Source organism: Ctenocephalides felis, unplaced genomic scaffold, assembly GCF_003426905.1.
Source record: "Ctenocephalides felis isolate EL2017-DRISC unplaced genomic scaffold, ASM342690v1 CF-g0.4_SCAFFOLD_01604, whole genome shotgun sequence".
In the NCBI taxonomy this organism is placed as follows: domain Eukaryota; kingdom Metazoa; phylum Arthropoda; class Insecta; order Siphonaptera; family Pulicidae; genus Ctenocephalides; species Ctenocephalides felis.
In genome coordinates this window covers 1,728,859-1,755,970 of record NW_020537758.1, presented here as the reverse complement: position 1 = coordinate 1,755,970, position 27,112 = coordinate 1,728,859, and the positions used below count along the sequence as shown (strand labels likewise).

General features: G+C 28.6%; 1 protein-coding gene across 1 annotated transcript in view; it reads left to right on the top strand.

Moving 5' to 3' along the window:
• LOC113372758 overlaps positions 1-10,128 on the top strand; it is a 21,270-nt gene extending 11,142 nt beyond the window's left edge. Inside the window, exon 7 of the mRNA XM_026613101.1 lies at positions 9,966-10,128. Coding sequence (XP_026468886.1) covers positions 9,966-10,128 — 163 coding nt within the window. The remainder of the gene's footprint in view (positions 1-9,965) is intronic.
• Positions 10,129-27,112: the final 16,984 nt, after the last annotated feature.

Sequence of the window (27,112 nt, the reverse complement as noted above, 5' to 3'; positions counted from 1 at the left end):
TTATAAAAAGAATTCTGTAATCGTTATCATTAATGTTGTTTTTTTATGTTTAAATATTCCTAGTTCCGAAACATTATAATTAAACATCTACAAAAAACTTGTTTTTTATATTTAAATTGTTTGGAAAAAAACTCTACGGAAAAAAATTTAAAGACACCAAATGTGGTCGCGACCCATAGTTTAAGAAGCCACGGTCTAAAATCATAACTACTCAACTTATGTTAAAATTTTATTTAACGGTCTCAAATTATGTAAAAATATTTTAAAAAACTTATCAATTTTATTGACCTTTATTTTGCATTTAAATTTATATTTTGGAAACGGCCGCTTACTTTTTTTGTCAGTCATACAGGTTGAAAATCACTGAATTAAGATATTTATATTTAACATATTTATTTGTTTTCGAAACGAGTTAAATATGCGTTTGAATTAACAATATATATATTAGGGTGGCCCTTAATATGGATCTTTTCGAATTTCTTTGCTCCCAGGGGCTCAAATGCTTCTAAATTGATATAAAAAAATTGTGTAAAAATGTTGGTTCTTAATATTAACTTTAAGATAGTCCGCACTTCGACCAAAGATTCTTGGTTCTTCGTTCTAAATAAATACTTATTTATAAAATATTTCAAATTTTTGTTGTAATTTTTTTTAAGCAAATACAATATTTTTCTCAACTTTTTAATTCACTTGCCTCTAAGTTACCAATTTCTTAAAAACAATTGGAATTTTACTCATGATATTTTCATAAGAAAATTTTGTGGTCTTTGTTAGAGTTAATATTAAGATCTAAAATTTTCAGAAAATTGTTTTTTTTTTCAATTTGGAAGCATTTGAGCCTCTGGGAGCAAAGAAATTCGAAAACGTACCTATCAAGGACCACCTTTCTAAAAATTCTATTATTTATTTACGAATACAGGATTTTATAAGAATTTAAATATTTATTCACTCTTTTCCATTTGACCTTTGGAAGAAGACAGATTATATTTATTAACTTCTTGAATGAATAAGTATGAGATTTTCAATTCTTGTTTTTTTTTGTAGTTTATTGTGTGAGACACCACTGTATATATTTCTTCTATCACCAATAATTTTCGTTTCTCTATTATTGCCAAAGCATCTGTTTAGATTTTACATTCCACAATTTGATTTCGACTCCTTGTGTGTGATAATTTAACTTGAACAATTTGTGTCCCATAAAAGAGATATTTAAAGTTTTCATAAAGATATTGAATCGAATCAGAAATTGCATATATTTATAATTATTTTGTGTCTATACGACGACAAAAGTTGCTGTAAATTTGCCTTCATTAATACATATATTTTTAATATTAAGTTTTAATAATTTCGTGGTGTATTTTGTGGTGCACTTGCGCATAAGATAATTGAATCATTTTATACGCAAGTGCATTTAGTGTAGTTTTTAGTTTCAAAGTGATCCCAAAAATTTGTGATGAGATAAACACAGAAATTAGTTTTTGATTTCATTAAAATAAGAGAACGATATTTTTGTGAAGGATTATTCAAGTCCCGGAGAATGAACATTTTTTAAAATTCTAAATAGTGTTTAAGTTTTCATTTCTTCACGTAGAACTTTTATAATTATCTGCGACGAATCAGTTTTATTTTATACCCACAAATCGAATATAACAAACAAATGAAAAAAATGTTATTATACAAAATAGGACTCACAAACAAATGGCCTTATTCATTACTACAAAATAAGAAAACGACTCGCAAAAATAAAATTGTGTTTAACATTTACAATATAAGAAGCACAACATTTTTAACATAGAGTTTAATATTGACGAAAAGACATGCTTTACAAATTTATAATAATAAAATAATCTTTGCACGAAACAGGGAATGAGAATTTTGGATTTTAGATATTGAAAACGATTTTATCTGTTTCGTGTGTAGATTAATAATCCGACTAGAAAAAATTACAAGAGGAACAGATGAAAGAAATTTACTTAAATGTTTTTGGTCTGAATACAAGTCTGTTCCTTTTATTAATTTCTAAAAAATGATATTCTGGTAGCTGTTGTATAAATTCTGAAGTGTGATACAAAACGATGTACTCTCGAAATCATCCCCCTCAGACAATGGTTTAATAAAAATATTGTAGTATTGGATCACTGATTATTAACGAAATATATATTACTTTTAAAATAATCTTGTGTTATTTTTTTTTTACAGGATTTGATGTTGATTCACAATGCATGGTTTAGTTTTTGTTGGATTTTTTATACAAAAGGTGCGTTATTTGGAAATATACATTTCGTTTTTTTGGTTTCTTTGGTTTCTTGGCTGTCTTTGCTTCTTCTATGGGCATTTCTTATTCTTAACAATTTTTAGTTTTTTGAGGAATTTTTGTTTGATTACTATGAGTAATTGCTAATCGTTTTCTAATGATCAAATGTGACATATTTGATTTATGACGATTTATTCACTAGGTTTATATATAAATAATTGAAAAAATGTTCGTATTGCATGGCGCAACAGGTATATGTATTTACTCAATGTCTGTGTTTCAAATTCTTTTATTTTAAAAAAGAATATATTAATTTTTTTCATGTGCCTTTCGTATTTTTTATAAATCATACTTTGTTAATTAACGGTTGTCAAAAGTTACAACAAAAATTCCAATTCGAGAAAAAGATTGATTTTAAACTTCTTTATTTATGGGATCGCTTTCTTACATCTTGACGTTGTTTTTTCAGTTTTTTTCTATATTTTTTCATCACTAATTTCTTTCTTTTCTTGTTTGATATCTTCATTTCTTTATTTCGGTATTGCGTAATTTCTTTCTTTTATTCACTCTTTGACTTTATATGAAATGAATGTAATGAAAGTTACAGTATTTGTAATAATATATTTGAAAACGTCTAAAATTCCTCGAATATTTTATTACGGTACGGGAAGTTCCAGCAATTTGCCTTAAGGCACGATGCCATAAAACACTAGTTTTTTTAATTAATTATGAAGAAAATTTGATACAAGGCTCAAAACCCAAAAATTATAAGAATATATAATACTTGATTCATTTATAAAACGATCAAGGTAAGAAATTTATTAGTTTAATTCTTCGAATACAATAATATATGAAGATTTTAAGTTAAAGTATTTTAGTAATTTATGATAAAAAAATGATAAAAATGTTATTAAAATGTAAACTAATTGAGTTTTAATTTTAGATGAGAATAAAATCATTCATTGTGGTTGAATTTGAAGATGGGGTGGATATAATCCCAAAAAATTGTTCACTAGGGAAGGTTGTACATACTTTTGTCCTAATTGAGAGGATAGAATTTTAACTGTTTTTTATTTAATCCTAAATAGTATTGGCTACCCTCAAATAGTATGTTGTCCAGGTTTTGAATTACTGAAGTATGGTCACCTTAGAATTTTTACAGTATTTATAATAATTTATTTGAAAACGTTTAAAATTTCTCGAATATTTCATTACAGTACAGGAAGTTCCAGCAATTTGCCTTAAGGTACGATGCCATACACCCCTAGTTTAATTTATTTCATCATTTCTTTTATATTCATGGGTATATTTATTCATTTCCTTCTACTTTTTTCCATTCTTATTAGTTCAATATTTTCCTTAGGTCGGTGGTCTTCATAATTAATTTCTAATTCACATTTCTCTCTGTTGCGTTCAAATTGTTCTGATGATGCGAACCTTTTCTTTCTTTCCTTTCTTTCTTTCCTTCCCTTCGAAATTATTTATTTCAAGTATATAAGTGAGCTTCAGAATTGCAGCTAGAATTAAAATTAAAATTCGAGTCATTTTCGATATTAAAAAAAACATTGCGAACTAAACTAGTGGGGTGGGTGGCATCGTGCCTTAAGGCAAATTGCTGGAACTTCCCGTACCGTAACGAAATGTTCGAGGAATACTGAATGTTTTCAAATAGATTATTATAAATATTGTAACATTGTCTAATATTCATAAGAATTATATAAACTGAATTGCAGAGTTGAAATTATTTGTTTCAACAAAAAACTAAAAAAAAAAAAAAAAAAGAACAACAATTTTTTTTCCAAAATCAATTATTTTGTTAAGACAAGCAGAAAGTTTTTTGAATCATTCAAATCGGACGCTTAGTTCTCTCAAAACTGCCATTTTTTACATATTTAGCTCCGTATCTTCGAAATGGCTGGGCCTGCCTTTGCCAAAAACTAATAAACACTTCTCCCAATCATTACTAATTGAATGTTTTTAGATCATTCAAATCGGATACTCCGTTCTCTCAAAAATTCGATTTCTATTTTCCGCACTCTTTGCTCCGTATCTCCGAAACGGCTGGACCTGCCTTTGCCAAAAACTAATCAGCTCTTTTCTCTATCAATAGGAATCGAATGTTTTTTGAACCATTCAAATCGGTTGATCCGTGCGCCCTAAAACGTGACTGGAAATTTGTATCCACACATACATACACACACACGCATACACACACACACACACACATACACACACACACACACATCCATTTTTTCTGAGGTATGCCAGTAAAATGTTCAGAAACCTTCAAAACGTCGAGAAATGTAAAAATTTTCAATTCCGATTTTCGGCCCATTACAATAACTTACCCTATGGGAAGTTAAAAAATAATTCAAATCGAATGCATTTAGCTCCGTATCTCCGAAACGGCTGGACCTTGCCAAAAACTAATCACCACTTGTCCCCATCAGTACAAACAGAATGTTTTTGAATCATTCAAATATGCTCTCAAAAACTCGATTTCTATTTTCTGCACTCTTTGTCTGTATCTCCGAAATGGCTGGACCTATCTTTGCAAAAAAACTAGTAGTGTATGGCATCGCGCCTTATGGGGGTCTTCCTATGTGACGGCCTGTTTTTTAGGGATATTTTAGATTTTTTTTTCTACGACCAGTAAATAGTTAGAGCTTCAAGTTTTTTTATCATTTATTAATACATATTTGGACAGTATAAATATAAAATTTCAGCTAAAAAAAATTAGTCCAACTAGAGTTACAGCGCTCTAAACACCCCCCCTCAAAACAAAGAGCTCCCACTGTCTCCACGATTCCGGCTGATCGGCTTATCTGACCAAAAAAAAATAAACGGCGTTTTAATTTGTAGGCTTAAAAGCACGGAATGAACTACAATCAAATGAATAGAAAAAAAATTGGATGTTTTATAGACATTTGAAATAAAAGTTGCAAATTAGGCGGGTTTTTTTTTTTGTTTTTTTGCTATAAAAAATCGAAGTTTTGAAATTTTTGATTGATAATAGTTCATTCCATGCGTTTAAATATATTGAATGTGCCCTGTAAATTTCAAGTAATTCGGTCCAGCCGTTTCTGAGATACAATGGAGACAAGTATGAAAAACACAGTTTTGAGAAAAACGCGTTTAAAGATAAAATGATCGTTGTACTATATACTATATGTATACTTTTTAAATGGCTGTAACTCAAAAACTATTTGAGATATCGCTTTGAAATTTTAATGTTATTTTTAAAGGTATAATCTACCGAAATATGAAATAAAAAAAAATTCAATTTTTTCAACTCATCACATAGGAAGACCCCCTTTAGGAAAATTGCTGAAACATTCTTGTACCTCTTTTCGTTCTTTCTTTCTACTTTTCGAAAATACCAATGGATGGATGTAAACCGAAACCTTTCTAATTAACTTCCCGTAGGGCAAGTTATAGTAATCGCAAAAAAATCGAAAATGAAAATTTTTATATATCTTTACGTTTCAAAGGTTTCTGAACATTTTGGCATACCTTAGAAAAAATGGATGTATGTGTGTGTGTGTGTGTGTGTGTATGTGTGTGTGTATGTGTGTGTGTGTATGTATGTGTGGATACAAATTTCCAGTCACGTTTTAGGGCGCGCACGGATCAACCGATTTGAATAATTCAAAAAACATTCGATCCGTACTGATAAGGAGACGTGCTGATTAGTTTTTGGCAAAGGCAGGTCAAGCCGTTCCGAAGATACGGGGCAAAAAGTTCCGAAAACGGTAACTCAGTTTTTAAGAGAACGGAGCGTCCGATTTTAATAATTCAAAAAACATTTTATTTGTATTGACAAGATGAAGAATCGATACAACTTTCATGAAGGTAGGTCCAGCGGTTTCGGAGATATAGAGGAAAAAGTAAAAAAATGAGCCATTTGGCGGTCAAAAATGATCATTAGACATATGCACATCAAATTATCAGATATTTTATAGAGATTTTAACAATAAGTATACATTTTGTTAACATTCCTATCGGTTCCGTACCAATGCTTATGCGATAGACAGCGACGCGGCGCTTACGCGCTTTATATTTTGTCCCTATGTAGTTAAAGCAGTACGATTGCTTTGAAAAAAAAGTTCAGATCTTCCACAATATGTCAAAATAAAGAAAAAAAAATTTTTTTCAAAAAAAAAAAATCTTATCTTATTTTTTAAAAGTAATTTTTTTTCAAAAATGTTAATCGTTTTGAAAAAAAATAATAATTGTTGGTACGGGAAGTTCCAGCAATTTGCCTTAAGGCACGATGCCCTAATTGCCTTAAGACAGAATTCCACTTACAGCTAGTTTCTATTTTACCTCTGCCCTGCGCACTGGGCGCCTCGTCGGCATCCATCTTAACACGTTCGAACGTCCGACGCGGCGCCCTCCGTCGGTCAAGTCAGTCAAGTCAGTCGGTTGTCGAACGCCTCCGTCGGACGACGACACGAGCCAACCGAAACAAATATATTTTGGATACGAGTAATAATGAAAAATAAATTAATTAATTTTGTAATAAAAGAAATAAACAAGGTTGTTTTGTTGTCGTTATGTAATTTATTAAATGATACGTGTGCGATGATGATGGAATGTTTGATGGACAAGGTGGGAAAAATTCATTTAAAATAGTTGTTCATAAATTGTAGTGGTCTTGGGTGTTTATTCACTTTGTTTTTAATTTTTTTTGTGTATCAGTGTGTATGCTGTCAATTCACTATTTAGTTGAAATTATTATAAATTTGTAGTTACTGCGTGAAGATGAACTTCTTCAATCTTTACCAGCATCATATTTTATTTCATATTTTCGCAAGACTATTCAGTTGAAGTTATTACAAATTTGTTAAATTTTATACAATTTACTTCCAACCCAGTATCCTTCGGACTCATTCTTACACATTCTTACACGGTGAAGATGAAATTCTTCATTCTTCATTGACATCATATTTTAATTCACTATTCTCGGAAGGCTATTCATTTGAAGTTTTACCAATTTGGTAAATTCCATGCAATTTGCTTCCAACCCAGTTTCCTTTGGATAGATACTTCTCATTTTTACACGGTGAACTTTTTCATTCTTTACCAGCATCATATTTTATTTCACTATTTTCGGAAGTCTATTCAGTTGAAGTTATTGTCAATTTATCAAATTCTATGCAATTTGCTTTCAACCTAGTTTCCTTCGGACTGTAGTTTCTGGTTATGATGAAATTCTTCATTCTTCACTTCATCATATTTTAATTCAATATTCTTCGGCTATTCTTTTGAAGTTTTACAAATTTGTCAAATTCCATACAATTTACTTCCAACTCAATTTTCATCGGACAGTGGTTACTGCTGATCACCAGCATCATTTTTGGAAACTATAGGCATTTTTAATTTTTATTGGATTTTCTTAAAATTTATGAATTTACAAAACAAACCTAATTTCTTATCTTACATACACACATTCCTAGATTTTTTAACGAATTTATTTTCCCAACTTACTTAATTACTGCAATATATATATATATACATATATATATACATATATATATATATTGGATACGAGTATTAATGAAAAATATTTAATTTTATAATTGTTGGTTGCTTAGTTGTGATTATGTAATTTACTAAATGATACGTGTGCGATGATGATGGAATGTTTGATGGACAAGATGGGAAAAATTTATCATAAAATAGTTGTTCATAAATTGTAGTGGTTTTTAGGTGTTTAACCACTTTGTTTTTATTTTTTTTTGTGTACCAGTGTGTATGCTGTCAATTTACTATTCAGTTGAAATTATCATAAATTTGTAAAATTTTATACAATTTGCTTCCAACCCAGTTTACTTCGGACTGTGGTTACTGCGTGAAGATGAAATTCTTCATTTTTCACCAGCATCATATTTTCTCAAGACTATTCAGTTGAAGTTATTACAAATTTGTTAAATTTTATACAATTTACTTCCACCCCAGTTTCCTTCGGACTGTATTTACTGCGTAAAGATGAACGTCTTCAATCTTCACCAGCATCATATTTTATTTCATATTTTTGCAAGTTCAAGTTATTACAAATTTGACAAATTCAATATAAATTACTTCCAATCCAGTATCCTTTGGACTCATTTTTACACATTCTTACACGGTAAAGATGAAATTTTTTATTCTTCACTGGCATCATATTTCTATTCACTATTCTCGGAAGAAGGTTCATTTGAAATCCTACAAATTTGTCAAATTTCATACAATTTGCTTCCAACCCAGTTTCCTTCAAACTGTGGTCACTGCTTATTCTTACATGGTGAAGATCAACTTCTTCATTTTTCACCAGGACCATTTTTTAAAATTCTATTATATATGTCCTGAATTTTTAAATAAATTGATCTTTTCTCCGCACAATTAATTTAAAAAAAAATAATAAAAAACTGTTTTTTTTTGGTTTAATTACGACGTTTTGGAACTAAATTTAGTTCATCACCAGCTTTCTTCTGCAACTTTTATCTATGAAAGTAAATTCACTTAATACTTGAAAATTTGACTTCACTTCACCTTTGTTGTATATGTCTATTACATCGTAGTGCATAAGTTTATTGACTCAAATTGAAACCATAAAATATCGTTTATTTTTCTTTTTTTAACTTCTTGTAGGGTAAGTTATAGTAATGAGCCAAAAATCGAAAATGAAAATTTGTGCATATCTTCACGTTTCAGAGGTTTCTGAACATTTTGGCATACATCAGAAAAAATGGATGTGTGTGTGTGGAGACAATTTTTTTCGACGATTTCGGGCGCACGGATAAACTGATTTGAATGGTTCAAAAAACATTCGATTCCTATTGCTAGGGAGATGTGTTGATTAGTTTTTGTCAAAGGCAGTTTCGGAGAAACAGAGCTAAATGTGCAAAAAATGGCAGTTTTTGAGATTTCTGAGCGTCCGATTCAAAAAACTTCCTGTTTGTTTTAACAAAATAATTGCTTTTGGAAAAAAACATTTTTTGTTTAAATTTTTTTTCAAAAAATATTTTTTTTTGAATATCGAAAATAATTCAGATTTCAATTGTAATTCTGACTGAAGTTCTAATATACTTTAAACAAATAATTTCACCTTTGCAATTCAGTTTATATAATTCTTATAAATATTAGACAATTTTATAATATTTATTTATAATAATCTATTTGAAAACATTCAGTATTCCTCGAACATTTCGTTACGGTACGGGAAGTTCCAGCAATTTGCCTTAGGGCACGATGCCATACACCACTAGTTTAAATTTAAAATTAGTCACTGGGGCAAATGATGTGCAAAGCTCTCATGCAGGTATAAAAATATATTTTTGATTGAAAATTGTTCAATATAACAATTTATAATAAAACACATTTTATCCACTAACGCTCTTAAAGATTAATAACTAGTTTAAGTGATTTGTGACCTTTGAGGTGAAGCCAAAAACTTTTCACAATATCTCGATTAGTTCTTCTAGTTTTATTCTGTTTATTTTCCGCAATAATCTTTGATAATTTTTAATAAGATACAAAATTTCTTATGTATTCAAAAATCCTTTAATTCTTTCCTCCGTGGGTGTGATGATTATTCCATTACATCATGCAAAGTTTCCTTCTCTGTCGATACAATGTTCCGTTTTCATTATTAATAAAACAGAAGGAGAACGATCAAAAGATTGTTAGTTAGTCATCTCGTTAGCTGCACAAAGTTTTGCATCTGCAGCTGCAGCAGCAATAGAATAGAAGCTGCAGCAGCAGCGATAGAAGCTCTAGAAGTCTGCGTCTACTTTGTCGAGAAAGTCGAAAGCAACTTTAAGGCTAAACTTGGCAAAGTTCAACGCAAGTGGGCGTTTTGTAAAGGAAATACTAATTATCGAAATGAATAATAATATTATATCAAATGCTAACATTTCAACTTTATTAAATGAGGCTAATGTTGCAAACGTTTCGAGATTTTAGTTTATATTTGTACCAGTGCTTACCCGTAGGTAGAAAATGAAAATTTTTGCATTTCTTCACGTTTCAGAGGTTTCTGAACGTTTTGGCATACCTCAGAAATAATGGATGTGTGTGTAATACTAAAATAAAAATTGTATCCATACATACATACATACACAGTATTTCAGAGGTTCTGAAACACTGTGTATGTAGATATACATATACAATTTTTTGTTCAAGTTTTTGGAAGTTCTGCTCAACCGATTTGAATGGTTAAAAATTATTCGATTTCTATTGATAGGGTGATGTGCTGATAGTTTTTGGCAAAGGCAGGTCCAGCCGTTTTGAAGATACGAGGCAAAGAGTGCAGAAAATAGAAATCGTTTTTGAGAGAACGGAGCATCCGATTTCAATGATTAAAAAAATATTGAATTTGTATTATCGGGAAAGTGGTAATTAGTTTTTGAGAAAAGCAGGTCCAGCCGTTTTGGAGATACAGAGCTAAATGTGCAAAAAATAGCAGTTTTTGAGAGAACTAAGCATCTGGTTTGAATGATTCTAAAAACTTTTAACAAAATAATTGCTTTTGGATAAAAAATTTTTGTTTCAATTTTTTTTTGAATATTGAAAATAATTCAAATTTTAATTTTAATTCTGGCTAAATCTAAATATCACTTATATACATATATAAATAATTTTAACTTTGCAATTCAGTTTATATAATTCTTATAAATATTAGACAATGTTACAAATTTATAATAATCTATTTGAAAACATTTAATATTTCTCGAACATTTTGTTAAGGTACGGGAAGTTCCAGCAATTTGCTTTAAAGCACAATTCCATACAAACCTAGTTTAAATTTTGGTCAGTACATATATTGAAAACATTTTCTTGAAATATTTTTTTACCCTATTTAACTATTTATTATGTACTTTTTGACACTGTATGTGTGTCATCATTTAATCTTATATAATTGTAAAATTTAATTAAAGTTCAGAATTAAGGGTTGGTTCAAAAATAAAATAAAATGCTACAAGATTTAAGAAGACTGCTGAACGTAATATGTAAGAAAAGACAATTTTATAAATTTGTTTCAAATTTAAATTTAAGAGACTATTTAAGCAGAACACGATAAAAGTTTTCTTTTGTTATAGAAATTCAAATAAAAATATCTCTGAGAAATTAGACACATGGAATGTCCCATAAGCGCGTGTTCGTTTTTTGCCAAATAATTATAACATTTAAACTATTTGTCTAAAATAATCAGTATGGTTAGCAAATTTGTACAAAATTGAATAATCTGCAAAATTTTCTAACATTATAATGCTTACAAATCACTCACAAATTAATATATTGATTTCTTGTCTTTTTTATATTCACACATATGGGGAAGTTTACATAACTTGCCTTAAGGCAAAGTATAACTTACATCTGGTATTATACATATTAATTGTTTAATAATTATTTTTTCAGATTTATATGTATCATCTTCAACATGAACATGAACAAAACCAGCATTGTTTTTTCCTTTACCAAAGTGTTTCGTGAATGTTTCAAATGTGGTGTCTAGTGATTCTATTCCATGACTAAATATTCCATCTATTGATTATATATCGATTATTCTGATGACTAATTGGCATAACTAAGTTATTCGAATAACTTTCGAGTGATCTGATCGGTGATGTTTCGGTGAATTCGGTGACGATGCGTTGAAATTGTTTGAAATTCGCGCGTTTTTTTCGCGTGTCGAAGGAAATGGATGATTCTGGGTCCAAGAAGGCGTCCCAGTCCTCGTTGACCATCGACAGGGCCGCATTTTTGCTTCTGAGGGTCAAGAAGGCCTTCAAGAAGAAAAGGCAGCAGAGGAAGGAGAGAAAGTGAGTGGAAATATATTTTTTATTAAATTTATTTATATATACTAATATATATATATATATATAATATATCGTGATCTTATTTTTTTTAACTAACTATATATATATATAATAGGTTGTCAAATATCTCCCTTCCGCCTTTTTGTATTATAAACCAAGAGCAAAAAAGCGGAAGGGAGATATTTGACAACTATGTATATTATAGAAAATTAGATAATTATATCATTTTTTTTTGTTGGTTTTATTTTGCTCGTCAGTAGAGTTCTTTATTTTTCTCTGAAATTACACTTTACTAATATTTTTGAATTTGCTCGTCAGTTGAGTTCTTTCTTTTCTTTTGAATAACGTTTTATTAATGATTATCAAATTTACCTGTTAGTAGAATTCTTTGTTTTCTCTTAAATTACATTTTCCAAATTATTTCCAATTTTGCTAGTACAGTAGAGTTGTTTCTCTTGTATTAAATGACATTTTCCGAATAGTTTTTTAAAAGTGCTTGTCAGTCGAGTTCTTTCTCTTGTCTTAAATGATATTTTATTAATAATTTCCAAATTTGCTCGTCAGTAAAATTCTTCATTTTCTCATAAATTACATTTTTCAAAAAAATTTCAAACTTTTTGCCTGTCAGTAGAGTTTTTTCATTTCGCTTCTTCATTTTCGTAAAATTCTTCATTTTCTCATAAATCACATTTTTCAAAAAAATCTCAAACTTTTTGCCTGTCAGTAGAGTTTTTTCATTTCGCTAAAATGAAATTTTACTAATAATTTCCTAATTTCTCTGTCTCCGAGTAAAGTTCTCTCTTTTCTCTTAAATTTATTAAAAATTTCTTTTTTTTTAATTAGAAATTCTTTGTTTTCTCTTGAATTACATTTTACAAATAATTTCTGATTTTGCCTGTCAGTAGAATTCCTTTTTTACTATTAATTTACATTTTCCAAAAAATAATTAAATTTGCCTGTCAGTTGAGTTTTTTCTTTATTCAAAAATTACATTTTCTAAATAATTTCCAAATTTACTTACCTGTCAGTAAAGTTCTTTCATTATTCTAAAATTACATTTTCCAAATAATTTCCAAATTTCCTTGTCAGTAACTTGTTAGAGTTCTTTCTTTTCTTTGAAACGACATTTTATTAATAATTTCTAAGGTTGCTTTTCTTTTTTCGCAAATGACTTTTTACTAATAATTTCCAAATTTGTCTATTAATAGAGATGTTTTTTTTCTCAGAATGACGTGTGAAAGTATCACCTATTTTTTACTAATAAATAAAAAAAAGATGAATAATTCAGGCTTTTAGTTCATAAAAATAAAATCACAAAAAACATGTATCTACATTTGTCTGGTTGATGAAGTCTGAATATTTTAATCTTTGTTTAAAATAGACAATACCTATTAAAAAAGCAAAGAGTTTTCAGAAATTAAGTATTTATTTACGACTTTCCAAAATTATTAAAAATAAAATAGTTATAATACTCAAACACGATTTCCCAGCGTTCCGGTAGGCTAAATTAACACTTAACCTGGAACGAGGCCTCGATCCAGGTTGCGCGCACATCGGCTCTACCGGTTTATCATGGGACAGGCTTTTCATAAAGATTTTTTAAATACATTGTAGATAATCGTATATATATATATATATATATATATATATATATATAATGAAATGTATGTATTCGTACTATAAAAAGCACATATCTTTTTTTTATTATACGCGTAAACTAGGAGATATGAAAAGTCGTGAAAGTACTTTCGATTTATATATGTATATATATATATATATACACATAGATATATTTCTATCTGTGTATATTTTAGTTGAGAAGTTTAGTTCTAGTCCATAAAACAATATAAAGTTCTAGTTCCAACAACAAAACCGCACCGCACCGCCTGACGTCATGCTTTTTATTCGAATATAAAGTTCAACGGGAATAAAACGCTTTAGAAACTATTTTAACGTTTACACCTTTAATAAAAAAGTTAAAAATATACACTATACGATAATATAGACACGTGATAAAAAAATTGACTCGAAATAGACGTCTTTTGTTAGAAAAAATGGAAACGAATGAAATAAAATTCATCTGATTATTATAGCTAGATTTTTTTGATACTTTATTTATAAAATAATTTCAAAATCTGGTTTAATGAAAAATAAACATGTGCTTTTTATAGTACGAATATATATATTTCATGTATATTTATATTTGTTATTTCATGTGTAATTATTACTATTATACAAGGGTAGATTGCAAGTATTATAAGTAAAATAAAATTAGAATATATGTCGCCGTTGAATAATTCTAAAAATTGTTTTTTATAAGCCCGAGCATTTAAAAAGTCAATTCCAGCAGCATGGATTACATTTATCTCGAAACTAGAATGATAATCCCATCTGCGAGTTATTATATCCATTCCATCCATTTCTCGAGGGATGTAACTCTATTCTCTACTCTACTCTACTTTTGTCTACTACTCTCTTGTTCGATATGACTTTTATAAATAACTCCATTGTGGAGTAGGAGTTGGAAATTTATATAACTTTTATGCATTTCGTGTCATGTCCTGTTTTTGTCTTATCTCTATCACAGTACACTGACTATGAGTCAATGTCAGAGGTGAAAATGAAAATTATATTGAGGAAAAGACACACCAACACACTCACATGTTTATTAAAATCATTTTGATGTTAAAATATGCCAATTAAAATCTTGAGGGAATATACAATAAAATTTGTAGATAGTAAAGTCTCAGTAGTAACTATTTTATATTTTGTATCCTCGTTTTCCCAGCGTTCCGGTAGGCTAAATTAACATTTAACCCGGAACTAGGCCTCGATCCAGGTTGCGCGCACATTGGCGTACAGGCACTATTTCATATTTTTTTGGATTTAAAAATATTCCAAATTTATGGATTAAATTCTGAGTGATTTGATGAATTAAGGGTCGGATGGATGAGTTTGTTCGTTGAATGTTGAATGATTGAAATGAGGAAATTGCACAAACCGCAGAATCAAATTACAGAGCAAAGCAGACAGAGGACGTCATCTGGCTATTCATTTCCGCAACTATAATCATATACATATATATATATATATATACATATATGTCTATTACTATTTTCCACCTTGTTCGTGTGTACTTTATAGATTTTAAACGATATTTTCCTTAATTTTCCGATGCGCAATGCAGAATGGCGTGTTAGTCGGTAGTTATGTCTCAAAAGACTACAAATACTACTACTACTATAGCCCCCATGGTAGACCCCATTTCCATTATTTATGTTATTATTATCATTATCGTTATCGTTATTGGCACAATCGTTTCATTTTATATAGCGACACAAAGTGCATTTTAAATCCACTTCGAGAGAGATTATTTATTTTAAATGGAAGGTAAAAGATGAAAGGATTTTTATTATTGCCGTTTGTTGTGACAAAAATATTATTGTGATAGTTAAATTTATTTTTAGAAAATGGATTTATATAGACGCGAAGCTAAATTTACCTTTATATCAAATATGCATACATATATTGTAGAGCTTCGAGCAAATAATCCAAAGGTAATAAAAATTTATTTACTACAAATAAAATAAAGTAAATATTTTTTTAAATTTATTTACTACTTCTTCAAAGCATCTGCCAAGAAATATTCTTTATATAATAATTATATTATTTATATTATGACAAGAAATATCATTTTAGATTGAACAAACGATATATGTAAGAAAAATAGAAATTTTTTGTAATAAATAAAATTGTGAAAGAGATGATATCAATAAGATATGACAATATGATCGAAGCAAAAAATATAAAAATAAATGATTGGATTATATAACTATTGGGAAAGTAAAAAGTTTTTAGAAAGCTGTATTAAGAAAAAGCAAAATCAATTACCTGTATGATAGATTATACACTAACACTTTGTCATTAGAACGATTTTTTCAATAAAAAGTTTAAAAGATTTTTTTTTGAGAATAACAATTTTTGTAATTCAAAGTTGTTAGTTATAATTTTTTTTTGAGTTTGCCAAGTGAAACAAAAAGTATTATTTCCTCGATGTTATAGGATTACGATTTATCTTTTTTACTTTGATTATCAAAATTGTCATAACTTATTAATGTCATCTCTTTCACAATTTTATTTATTTTATAAAAATCCACCACTTTCTATTTTTTCTTAAATATATTAATTGTTTAAATCTAATCAAGATCATATTTCTTGACAGATGTCCTGAAGAAGTAGTAAATAAATTAAAAAACAATGTTTTTATTACCTTTGAATTCTTTGTTCGAAGTTATACAAATTATTTACAAATCCAAGACCCTGCCATTTAATATATATATATATACACACACACATATATATATATATATATATATATATATATAAATGTATATATGGGAATGCGGTTGAATGAGCATAATATGTTTGTTTATTAATTTCCATGTAGCAAAATTAAATTTTTGCATATATCGTTGTATGATATAGCAAAACTATTATATAAATATATATATATATATATAGATATATATATATATATATATATATAGATATATATATATATATATATAAAAAAAGTTTTTGAATATATGTATGCATATATAATAAAATCAATAGCACAACTTTGCAAATGAATTCTCTGATTTCAATATAGTTTATAGTGCAATAGTTGCAAGTACAGAAAAAATGCATTTTGCTGTAAAATAAATATGTATATATATGTATATATAAAATGTATATGTATATATATATATATATATATATATGTATATATAACAAAAAATAGAGGAAAAACGCAAAGTTTTTCTATCGCGCTCAAGAATGTACAAGGCGTCTCCACCGCATTCAATAAATAACTAGGTGTACATGTAAAAGACATTTTGCCTTAAGAAAGATTATTAAGTGTAATGAGAAAACATCTCTGAACTGTAGCCAATATAAGAATATATACCTAAACGTATGGAAACAATAATGGTATTTTAAAAATCTTTATATTATTTTTTAACTTGATGTTACCTCTAAGAATTCAATTATGCATATCAACATCAAATTTAACTACTCTTAAATTAAATATATATATATATGTATAATATATATATATATATATATATATATATATATACAAGTTTTATTTCCGGAAAGAGTAGAAGTACATATATTCTTTTCGCGTCTCCAAATGAAATAACAATAAAAAGAATTACAGATCGATACAAAAGACTTCTATTATTTTTTCACGTACATTCACACCAACAGTTAGAAACAGACCGACCAAGACAAAGAAACAGTGTTTTCCAAAACTTTATATTTATTTACCATTTAAACATACCATTTGTTTTCCTTGATAAATGACAAGTTTTAGGAAAAATCACTTACAATGAGAAATAATTCCGTTTTTATACCTAAATTATATTTTAGTTTACAGCACTATTTTTGATTTCTTTTATGATTGCTTTTTTGTTTCCATTTTTTATATGTATAAGTAGTTATATACATTCACTATTAACATCTTTTACTATTATGTACTGTTTTTTGCATTGAATTGTCTATATATTGTTATTAATATATAACAACATTTTGGTTAAATATTACACATGTTAAATGTAGATATCAAAATGTTTTTTTCGGCCGAGTATAATATCCAAATAATTTTTTAGGAAATAATGTATTTGGGTAATCCTGTCCGAATACCAATGCTAATTTCTGAAACAAAAATATTTTCTACTAAAATAAATAACAACTGCATCTACTTTTTCAATTCAAAATATTTACCTCCGTTGTTTTGCGGAAATATCGACAATTCCATGTCCACATTTTCAATGTGTCTTATCCTATTATCGGTAATAGTGCAATTAAACCCATCGACCTATATATTCCCGAAGGGATGGATGGAGCATCCCCATTGAGTGTGTGGGTGGGGTGCTCCATCCATCCCCGTAGGATATAATAGACGGACAGCGCGGAATTATATAAGGATTATAATGGACTGCAGTCATTTATTAAGATATTTCTATTCACTTTTTGAAGACACAATGGAAATTGATTACGTAAGCGTATATACATACACACACAATGTATACTCTGGTTCCAATTATTTTCTCGTTTGGTTTTATCTGGTATTATATTGATAGCACATCTTTTATTTGAGTTTGAGATTTAGTGCATTTACTAATCATAATAATATATATGTGTATATATATATATATTATATATATATATATTAGGGTGGTCCTTAATATGGACATTTTCGAATTTCCTTGCTCCTAAGGGCTCAAATGGTTCCAAATTGATGAAAAAAAATTTCTCAAAGTTTTAGCCCTTAATTGTAAAAAAACATAATAATTTTTAATTAATTGGTAAATGATTGTATAAATTTTTAAAAAAAATTCGAACTTTTGAATTGTAGACATAAGTACAGGACAATGTCTGTCGGGTCATCTAGTTATATATATTATATATATATATTATATATATTAGGGTAGTCCTTAATATGTTTATTTTCGAATTTCTTTAAATTAGGGTGGTCCTTAATATGGACATTTTCGAATTTCCTTGCTCCCAAGGGCTCAAATAGTTCCAAATTGATAAAAAACAATTTTCTCAAAGTTTTAGCTCTTAATATTGTCTTTTAGACAGAGCGCAATTCAATCAAAGTTTTGTATGGAAATAGCATGAAAAAAATTTCAAAAATTTTGCAGAGCGTCGAATTTTCAATGAAAATTGACTCGAATCTTCACTTTTAATACATTTGTCGCTAAGTTATACCTAAAAAATTTTTTTTTTGATTTTTAAAATTTTTTTCGTGCTATTTCCATACAAATCTTTGATTGAATTGCGCTCTATCTAAAAGACAATATTAAGAGCTAAAACTTTGAGAAAATTGTTTTTTATCAATTTGGAACTATTTGAGCCCTTGGGAGCAAGGAAATTCGAAAATGTCCATATTAAGGACCACCCTAATTTATATATATATATATATATTATATATATATATATATTAAGGTGGTCCTTAATATGGAATTTTACCCATAAAAAACTTGGGTTGGGGTGAGGGCTATCTTAAAGTTAATATTAGGACTTAAAACATTCTGATATTTTTTTTTATCATTTTGGAGGCATTTGAGCTTCTGCGAGCAAAGAAATTCGAAAATAAACATATTAAGGACTACCCTAATATATATATATATATATATATATATATATATATATACTAGATGACCCGACAGACATTGTCCTGTACTTATGTCTACAATTCAAAAGTTCCAATTTTTTTTAATAATTTATACAATCATTTACCAATTAATTAAAAATTATTATGTTTTTTTACATTACAGTCTATACCAAAATGTATATACATCTTCCTAGCTTTAAATAAAATGATGAGTAGGTATTTGGTTTTTTGAAAATCATTATAAAACATTTTTTTCTTATAATTAGTTCTTTTCTCGTTATCCGACATTATTTTGAAAAAAAAAAAGAAATTACACCACTGAGAGGGATGTCATCCCCCAGTAAATGGCAAAGGAGTCTAAATTATTTTTACTTCTGAACTTGAGAGTAAGATAAAATTTCAAAATTTTATACGAAATGGAGCACAGTGAAAAAATTCAGGCCCAAAACGCTCCATTGACTTGAGTAAATATTTTGTATCCGATGGCAAAAATATGAAAATACTAACGTTTGTATGTGAAAAATAATAGGGCTGTTTTTAGGGTTTTAAAGGTTTCTGTCAACACATTTTGCGCTTTATTTTTATATTATAGAAGATACACACATTTAACGATGTTTGTTTCGAATGGGTTCCTAACTTCTGAACTTATTTACAAAAAAATATTCATAATTAGTTTTGAATTACAATGTTATTTTTCTAAAACTCGATTTGTTACAATTGTTGAGTCAAAATTATTAAGAGTCTTTCGCCCTAGTATCTTGTACGTGTAAATGATTTCGCTGTATTTAATTCATGTATATGTATGTATATGTATATCAGGTAATCTTGTAGAGAATTTGTAGATTAAATTGTTTTGACAAGAGAATGCCTTCATTAGTTTGTTCTTGGAGCACCGAAAGTCCTCCTTTTGTCGTGAACAAATCGAAAACGGAACTGACTTGGACGTGACAAATCTCTCTGGACTAACAATAAGATATTCCATGAACAAAACTTGGGAAATAGATACATACAGACAAATATATACATATATATATACAAAACACTCTACAAATACATATTGGTTTAATCGCAAATTATTCATATTTTCCAAGGGCAAGTTTTTACTTAACTATAAAGCAACAATAATTAATACTACTTATCAGTTTTTATCTAATTAAATCGGTCTGATATAAAATCATCAAAGTGTAATAATTTAATAGAGCTCGGAAGCATCTCGGTGGAACACGAACTTTTCTATATTCTATTTAATGTATCTCTTTTTAATGTATCTTATGAACACAACACTTATAATTGTATTAATTAATTTATTGCAATTTTTAAAGTTTTTATTTTTTTTGTACAGATATACACAATATACAACTATATACAAAATTTGGGTATTCTTTTTAAGATTTTTTTTTATTATTTCATACAATCTGTTTATGAAGTTTGAAGTGTAAAATAGTAGAAATCAATGACTTGTAGTAACAAAATTCTAATATATATGTGTGTGTGTGTATGTATGTATGATGGTAGTTCGTATCCACCTGGTGCTCCTCTGGGAAATAATAGTCGTTCTGGGGGCCCCTTTATAATGACTTGTCTTTTCAACTCAAGACGTTGTTTGCTCTGCGAATGAAGATTTCTGGTTTCTTCCGAACCATAAATCCATATAAATATATAAATGCTGATATAAATACATAGATACATACACATACCTACACACATACACATACCTACACACACACACACATATATATATATATATATATATTTATATATATATATATATATATATAAACAAGTAAATAATATTCATCTAAATATCCTGTTAAATTTAATTTTAAAAAACTATTTATGACCTCCTACAAATTTTTTAAACTAATTTAATTAAAAACAAATTAAATGTTAAATTTCTACACGGTTTTGAAATAATTTCTCAACTTTCCAACAATCTCTGGGTTAGAACAAATATTTCAGGATAAAATTTGGCCAAATCGGTTCACAATTTTTAGGTTTTAGCTATTCTAATATAATATCCAGCACCATTTCTATATATAAGATTAAGCAAAATTTATTTTTCATTTTACATGAAAATAAATTACATTTTATTATAATTTATTGCAAATTTTATATACATTAGTTTCATAAATTTATTAAAAAATAATTTACGGGTTATTTTATATTTTTTATATCAGTTGTGAAATATAATTTATACAACAATAAGCTTTTAGATTAAAATTTTAATGTCAGAAGTGAATTAAATTGAATAAAAAAGTGTGCTCTCTACGATTTATGCTCGCTCGTTCTATTTATTTATTTTTTGTTGGAAATTTTCAGTTTAATTTTTTTTCTTTCGCTCGGAAACCGTAGAACGGATAATTGTCAGATGGCTGGTATACGCTTTATAACTATATCAAAAGAAAGTTTTGTAAAAATTAAAAGATTGTAATTTATCCTAAATGAATCTTATTGAGTTAATCTAAGCCTTATTAAGCTTATCTAAAAGTTGTCCTCAAATTTTGCGTAGTTATATGATGGATTTTTTTGGTAAAATCCTTTATGTAATTTTATCGAACAGCTTTTAAACTTTTGTTATCGGTCTATTTTTTGGAAAAATTGTCGAGATGTCACATTTTATCTCACATACATTAATATACTTTTCTCAATTCAGAATGTCTTGGAAATTAGAAAAACCGAGTACGAAAGTGAAAAAAACATGTATCGAGTTGGAATTTTGTACAAAAACATAAAATTTCTCGAAAATACAAAATCTTAATTCTGGTGCAGATTATACATCATTTAGTGTTTATGGGGCACAACTAGTGTGAAATTTTCAAAAAATCGAATTTTCAATTTTTCCATATTTTGATAGGCTATACCTTTAAAAATAACATATCAAAATTTCAAATCGATTTCTTAAATAGTTTTTGAGTAACAGCCATTTAAAGAGTATATATTTAGTATAAAGTATCACGATCACTTTATCTTTAAACGCGTTTTTCTCGAAACAGCATTTTCCTAATTTGCTGCAGTTATTACTCAAAAACAAAAGATCCGATTACTATCGAATTTTTTTTACATGTTCTATATATAGTTCTCCGTAAAATTAGCTATCGATTTTTTGATCGGATCAAAAATCGAATTTTGGTAGTCCAAAACCGACCATTTTTGGTAAAATTCGACTTTTTTCAAAAACGCCACCTTTTTGTAAATTTTTGATTATTTTTTTTATCGTAGGTCATTTTACAGACAGTATTATCTAATTTAATGATATTTTTTTTAAAATATCATCCACATAGAAGGCCGGAATCACTGCAGCAGTGAAGGGCTAATTGTCCCTTAATGAATACTAAAAATATAATTTTTTGTACTCATAATTTATCAATATTGTAATTTTTATTAATCCACAATTTGATTTTTAATATTATGTTATCAGAAAATTTGATATTTTTTAATGTAATATTAGTTTTTCCGGCGTTTTGCCCCAAATTGCACGCAACCCGGATCAACGCGTCGTTTCAGGTTAACGCGCATCCGCCCTTGCGCAAATCCTGGGAAACAATACAAATTATAAATTTTGGTTATAATAATTTAATAATTTTCAATTGATTGAGGTTGAGGTGTTTACCCATCTTTGGTCTTCTCCCCCAACTATGCCACCAAATCCCTTACTATGGCTCTTGGGGGTAATTGGATCGCGTTGGCCGCTTTCAACTTTTCGGATTATGTTTTAAATTCGTTTCCAGGTGAAATTAAATGCACGGACAGGACTCGAACTCAAACTCAATTATAGTGCCGATGATGATTTTGCCGTTTATTATGGCGACGCAGAGCACTTTTGTATTTAGCATAAATAAATAAGGGCAAAAAAAACCTGGACGACTTATCGATTTTGTATAAGTAAAAATATAAATATATATAGATATACTTATAGCTATATATATATACTCTCAGATGAATTATATAAAGTGAAGTCATTAGGAGCTTGTTTACTCGAAGCAATAATTAATTTATTCATGATATGCGAATGTTGCTCCGAGCAAACATTTTAATCAAAATTAAAGTGCTCTAGATGCTACTCCTTCTGCACGATGAATTTATATATACCTACTACATTTATATATATATATATATATATATATATATATATATATATATATTGACAATCCCCAAATTTTATTCCATGAGAAAGACTTATTTAAACGGAGCATGGCAGAATCAATGATAATAGTTCGGACTAACAATAGCATAAATCTGAGAACCGACACAAATATTTTACATGACACTTATATAAACATCATTAATAATTTATAATTTTTTTCATTTATCTTATTCTTCTCAATAAATTAATTTGTTTTTTCATTTTTATCGATTTTTGTATGCGATAGCACTCCTTTTGTTTACATTATAATGATAACCATTCTGTCTCCATCTAGATAAGTACTTCAAATTTGTTTAGAATATTTCTGTAAGTGTTATATGTTTCTTTAGTACTGTGTCAAGCATTGCAAGGAATAGTTGGTGTTTTTTGTATATCAAAAATTAAATGAAATTTCTCGAAACGTCTGTAATCATAAAATAAAGTTGTGTTAAACAAATCTGAGTGCTGTTTTGTTCATATTAAACAATTAATATATATATATATATATATATATATATATATTAAAAAGTTTTCCAAGCATCCATCGTATTATTAAATAATAAAAATCACACATAGGTTGCTTAGGAGTTTAATCAATCCAGTCTAAATTTTGAGGCCTGATTGGACTTTTCGTGATTAAACTTTTTTAGTCCATTTTCTTAAAAAAACTAAAAAATCAATTTGTTTTAAATCGTTTAAATATAAAATTAGATTTTTAATCCAAGTTTTTTCAAAAACAGCTACACCGATTGCAAAAATTTAGAAACCATTTGATGAAAATCAGATTGATTATTGTGTCGTGTTGATTATTTTAGCCAGATCGTGATTTCTTTATAATAGGCATAATAGTGCAAAATTTTGTTTCTGCACACGATCTTTTTTAATGCATATTTTTAGGTTGATAGAATTTATGGTCTAAAATATTATAGGGATGAAATGTGGTTGAATTATAAAAATCCATCACAGTTTGAAATAAGGTACTAATAACTTTACCAAATGCAATTACATTGATATTATAAGTCTGTTTGAAAGATATCGATTATAAATTGCATAGCATGTACTTTTCAGAAGCAAGTGTAAGGCTTTTCTTGGAAATAAACAATTCAATTTTATTTATGTAGCTCAATTTTGATTTATTTATATCAATTATATTTACTTTTTATTACAAATATAAAATAAAAAAATATTGCTATTGGTTTTTCATCTTTGTCCCTAGATGAGAGCATTTGTTTCAACATGCCTTCTGTATTGTTTGGTTCGTTCGGTTGTTTGTCTGTTGTTCAATTGTTTTCAATTTATATATATATATATATATATATATATATATATATATATATATGAATGTGTGTACAAGTGTATTTATTTATTTATAGTGTTTATTTAGAAAGACAATATACCTGATGTGAAATACTTTGTGAACCGACTGCAAAGTAATATGTCAAAACGTCACGGACGGCGACATGGATGATACCAGACACGTGTCCTTTTCTCTCTCTATTTTCATTTTATCTCTCGAAATTATATATATATATATATATATATATGTTTAATTTGAGTTTAATATTCGGGCGTAACATCAATAAAAATAGTATGAGTTTTTTTTTTTTTTTTTTTTTTTTTTTTTTTTTTAAATTTATTTATTTAAAATCCATACGTTTCGGCTAATGTTAGTGCTAAAAAGTTATGGATTTTAAATAAAAAAAAAAAAAAAAAAAAAAAAAAAAAAAAAAAAAAAAAACTCATACTATTTTTATTGATGTTACGCCCGAATATTAAACTCAAATTAAACATATATATCAACATCAAATTCAAGAATATTCAAATATATATATATATATATATATATATATATATACACATCATTGATACTCTGTCCGAAGGCGTAAGAGTACCACATTTTCCAATTTCCTTGGGCTACTTACAATTCACTATTTCTTCTCAAACTTCTGGTTTCGTGTTTGAAGTCCTTGCCTTTACATTTTATTCCCAGTATTCTGTGAAACATCTTCATTGCTCTTTTTCAAGTTTGATAATTCCATCTATTTTTCTTCTGATGATCGTGAAGAAGAAACAGTTTCTTTCCCAGTAGGTAGAGTACCTTCCACTCAAACTTTTTCTTCCTGTCGTACCCTCTTTGGCATTTATTTCAAAAATGTGTCCGATCCAGTTTTCTACGAGCTGACTTTTTCTTTTTCATTGATTTACTTGTGATTCAGATGTTTACTGTAAGCTAAGAGAAATCATCTCATTTTAAACTCATAGAAACTGAAATAGGGTGTCTCTTGAATGCTGTTAGGTTATATTAACTTCCCGTAGGGTAAGTTATTGTAATCGTCCAAAAATCGAAATTGAAATTTTTTACATTTCTCGACGTTTTGAAGGTTTCTGAACATTTTGGCATACTTCAGAAAAAATGGATGTGTGTGTATGTATATATGAATATAAATTTCCAGTCACGTTTTCGGGCGCACGGATTAACCGATTTGATTCCTATTGATAGGGAAAAGAGCTGATTAGTTTTTGGCAAAGGCAGGCCCAGCAGTTACGGAGATAAAGAGCAAAGAGTGCAAAAAATAGAAATCGAGTTTTTGAGAGAATGGAGCGAATTGAAAACATTCAATTAGTAATGATTGGCAGAAGTGTTTATCAGATTTTGGCAAAGGCATGCCCAGCCATTTCGAAGATACGGAGCTAAATGTGCAAAAACTGATAGTTTTTGAGAGAATTAAGTGTCCGATTTAAATGATTCAAAGAACTTTTTGCTCGGTCCAACTCTGGGCCACCCCCAATCTCGGGCTCAATGCCATAATGATCGCTGTTCTCATTGCCAATATAATAATGCAAAACGTCCGAACAGAAACACTTATAACCAGTAATAAATACCTACATAATACCTTCTCTAGTATGATTTTGCGAACAATTTCCCTGTAACATAACACCCGATTCGTGTGGAAACAGCGGAGGTGGTGCTGTTTGCTGGTGCACCACGTGTGTGCACGTGTTTCATTCCGCTCGAGTGGCACAAATTCACCTCCGATACGTGTTTCGGTGCCGTTCGTCTGTCTCTCTGTTCCTCTGTCTGTCTGTCTGTCCGTCTGTTTCAGTCGGCGAGAGAACTAGAACGAGAACGAGGGAGAAAAGCGAACCTTAGCCTACTAGCCCTAGCCGTTGAAGTTGATTTCATCAAAGTTCGTGAAATCAAACAGCAAATACGAACTCGGAATACGTTTGAGGAATTACAAGAGGCCTCGTTGACTTTTACTAAACTTTATATTTGCAAACGAACACCAACACCAACACACACATCTTATAACGTTAAATATACTTAGAAATTTCCCAGAAATAAAAATCAAGCCCAAATGGGGTGGTAGTATTGATCGTAACTATCACGAAAAAAATTAGTAAAAGTCTGAAGATATTCTTAAGATTTTAGTCCTGTAGGGTAAGTTATAGTAATGAGCTAAAAATCGAAAGAATTTTTTTGCATGTCTTCACGTTTCAGAACGTTTTGGCATACCTCAGAAAAAATGGATGTGTGTGTGTGTTTTGTGTGTTCGCAATTTTTCGTTCACGTTTTCGGACGCACGGATCAACCGATTTGGATGGTTCAAATAACATTCGATTCCTATTGATAGGGAGACGAATTAGTTTATGGCAAAGGCAGGTCTTACCGTTACGGAGATACGGAGCAAAGAGTGCAGAAAATAGAAATCGAGCTTTTGAGAGAACGGAGTACTCGATTTGAATGATCTAAAAAACATTCAATT